This window comes from Musca autumnalis, unplaced genomic scaffold, assembly GCF_047663935.1.
Source record: "Musca autumnalis isolate F117 unplaced genomic scaffold, ASM4766393v1 scaffold_3, whole genome shotgun sequence".
NCBI lineage: Eukaryota > Metazoa > Arthropoda > Insecta > Diptera > Muscidae > Musca > Musca autumnalis.
In genome coordinates, this window is record NW_027411866.1 from 220876009 (window position 1) to 220877303 (window position 1295).

General features: G+C 43.1%; 1 protein-coding gene across 1 annotated transcript; it reads right to left on the reverse strand.

Annotated features, from left to right (window-relative positions):
* Positions 1-211: 211 nt before the first annotated feature.
* On the reverse strand, positions 212-1030 carry l(1)sc (lethal of scute). The gene has a single exon (XM_073973071.1). It carries the CDS (start codon positions 1028-1030, stop codon positions 212-214), a length of 819 nt encoding a protein of 272 aa, XP_073829172.1.
* Between the last annotated feature and the right edge of the window lie 265 nt (positions 1031-1295).

Here is a 1295-nt window from a genome sequence, read left to right on the forward strand (position 1 = left end):
ATATACACAAAAATGGACAACTGGTTCTTAGCCAAGGTGCCAGTTGATGAGGAAGTGCTCATTGGTTGTGAACGACTTACGACGAGTCGAGCTGAGACACAAGTTTCGAGTCACTGGTTAAACGTGTGTCTTCTTTTTGTTGTTATTGTTTTTTTTAGTTGACGAAGGCGGGTATTTTTCAAGCAGGCGAAGGGAGTTGTATTTGAACTCCTTATTGATCTTGCCATGAAGAAATGTAGTCCAAGAGTTCTTCATCATCACCACCATCGAAAGTTTCGAATTTGAAATCATGATCGGGTTCTTCCAATTTCAGGGGAGTTACAAAACTGTTGGCGGCATTAACGGAAACATCTGAATCGGAATAGGATGAGGTGGGAGAATGAGTCATGTGGTAGGCATGATTGTCGACTGGGCTGCCCATTGATGAGTAACCATAGTTGCTGCCATCATTGCTGGAGTCATCATAGCTCAAAGAGGTAGCTGGGGCGGCGGTGGTGGCATTGTTGTTGGCACTTGGGCTGGTGTTTTCAGATGATTCCAAAAGTTCTTGCAAGCCACGGATGTATTCAACAGCAATGCGTAGGGTATCAACTTTGGACAATTTCTTGCTGGCACCACGACCACCTGAAGACAAGGCATTGATGACGGATTGTGGGATGTGTTGGCGCAAGTTGGAGAAACCATTGTTGACTTGCTTGACACGGTTACGCTCACGGGCATTGCGACGAGCAACTGAGGGCAATTGTTCACCATAGGGCATATTGTTGTAGGTGTAACGTTTCTTTTCCATAATGGGACCACCAGCAGCAGGAACAGCAGGTTGGATGTTTTGCAAATTGCTGGTACCCAAAACCTTGGGTTGAGCTGGAGCAATGGGTTGCAATTTGTTGACATACTGCATGTGGTGGGGAGCCATTGGTTGCTGGTGTTGTTGTTGTGGCTGGGGCAACATCATCATGTTGCCGTTGATAATTTGGAAATGATGTTGTGGTTGTTGGTAGTTGTTTTGTGACATGCAAACGCTGGCCATTTTTACGTGTGTGTCTGTTATTCTTTAACGAAAAAGTAATCCACAGAAATGTTGCAAGCAAATAATCCGCTGTTATGTCTTTACTTGACGATCTTTAAAAACGAACTGAACTCTTTTGTTGCAAATTGTTTGGTTGGTAGGTTCAAGTCGTTGTGATGTGTGTTTGTTTGGTGGTTGTTCTACTTGTGTTCTCAAACGAGTAGTTTTAGTTGAGAGTAAATTTTTTAGTGAGTAATAATTTTTTATTTTGTGTTGTGTTGTTTAC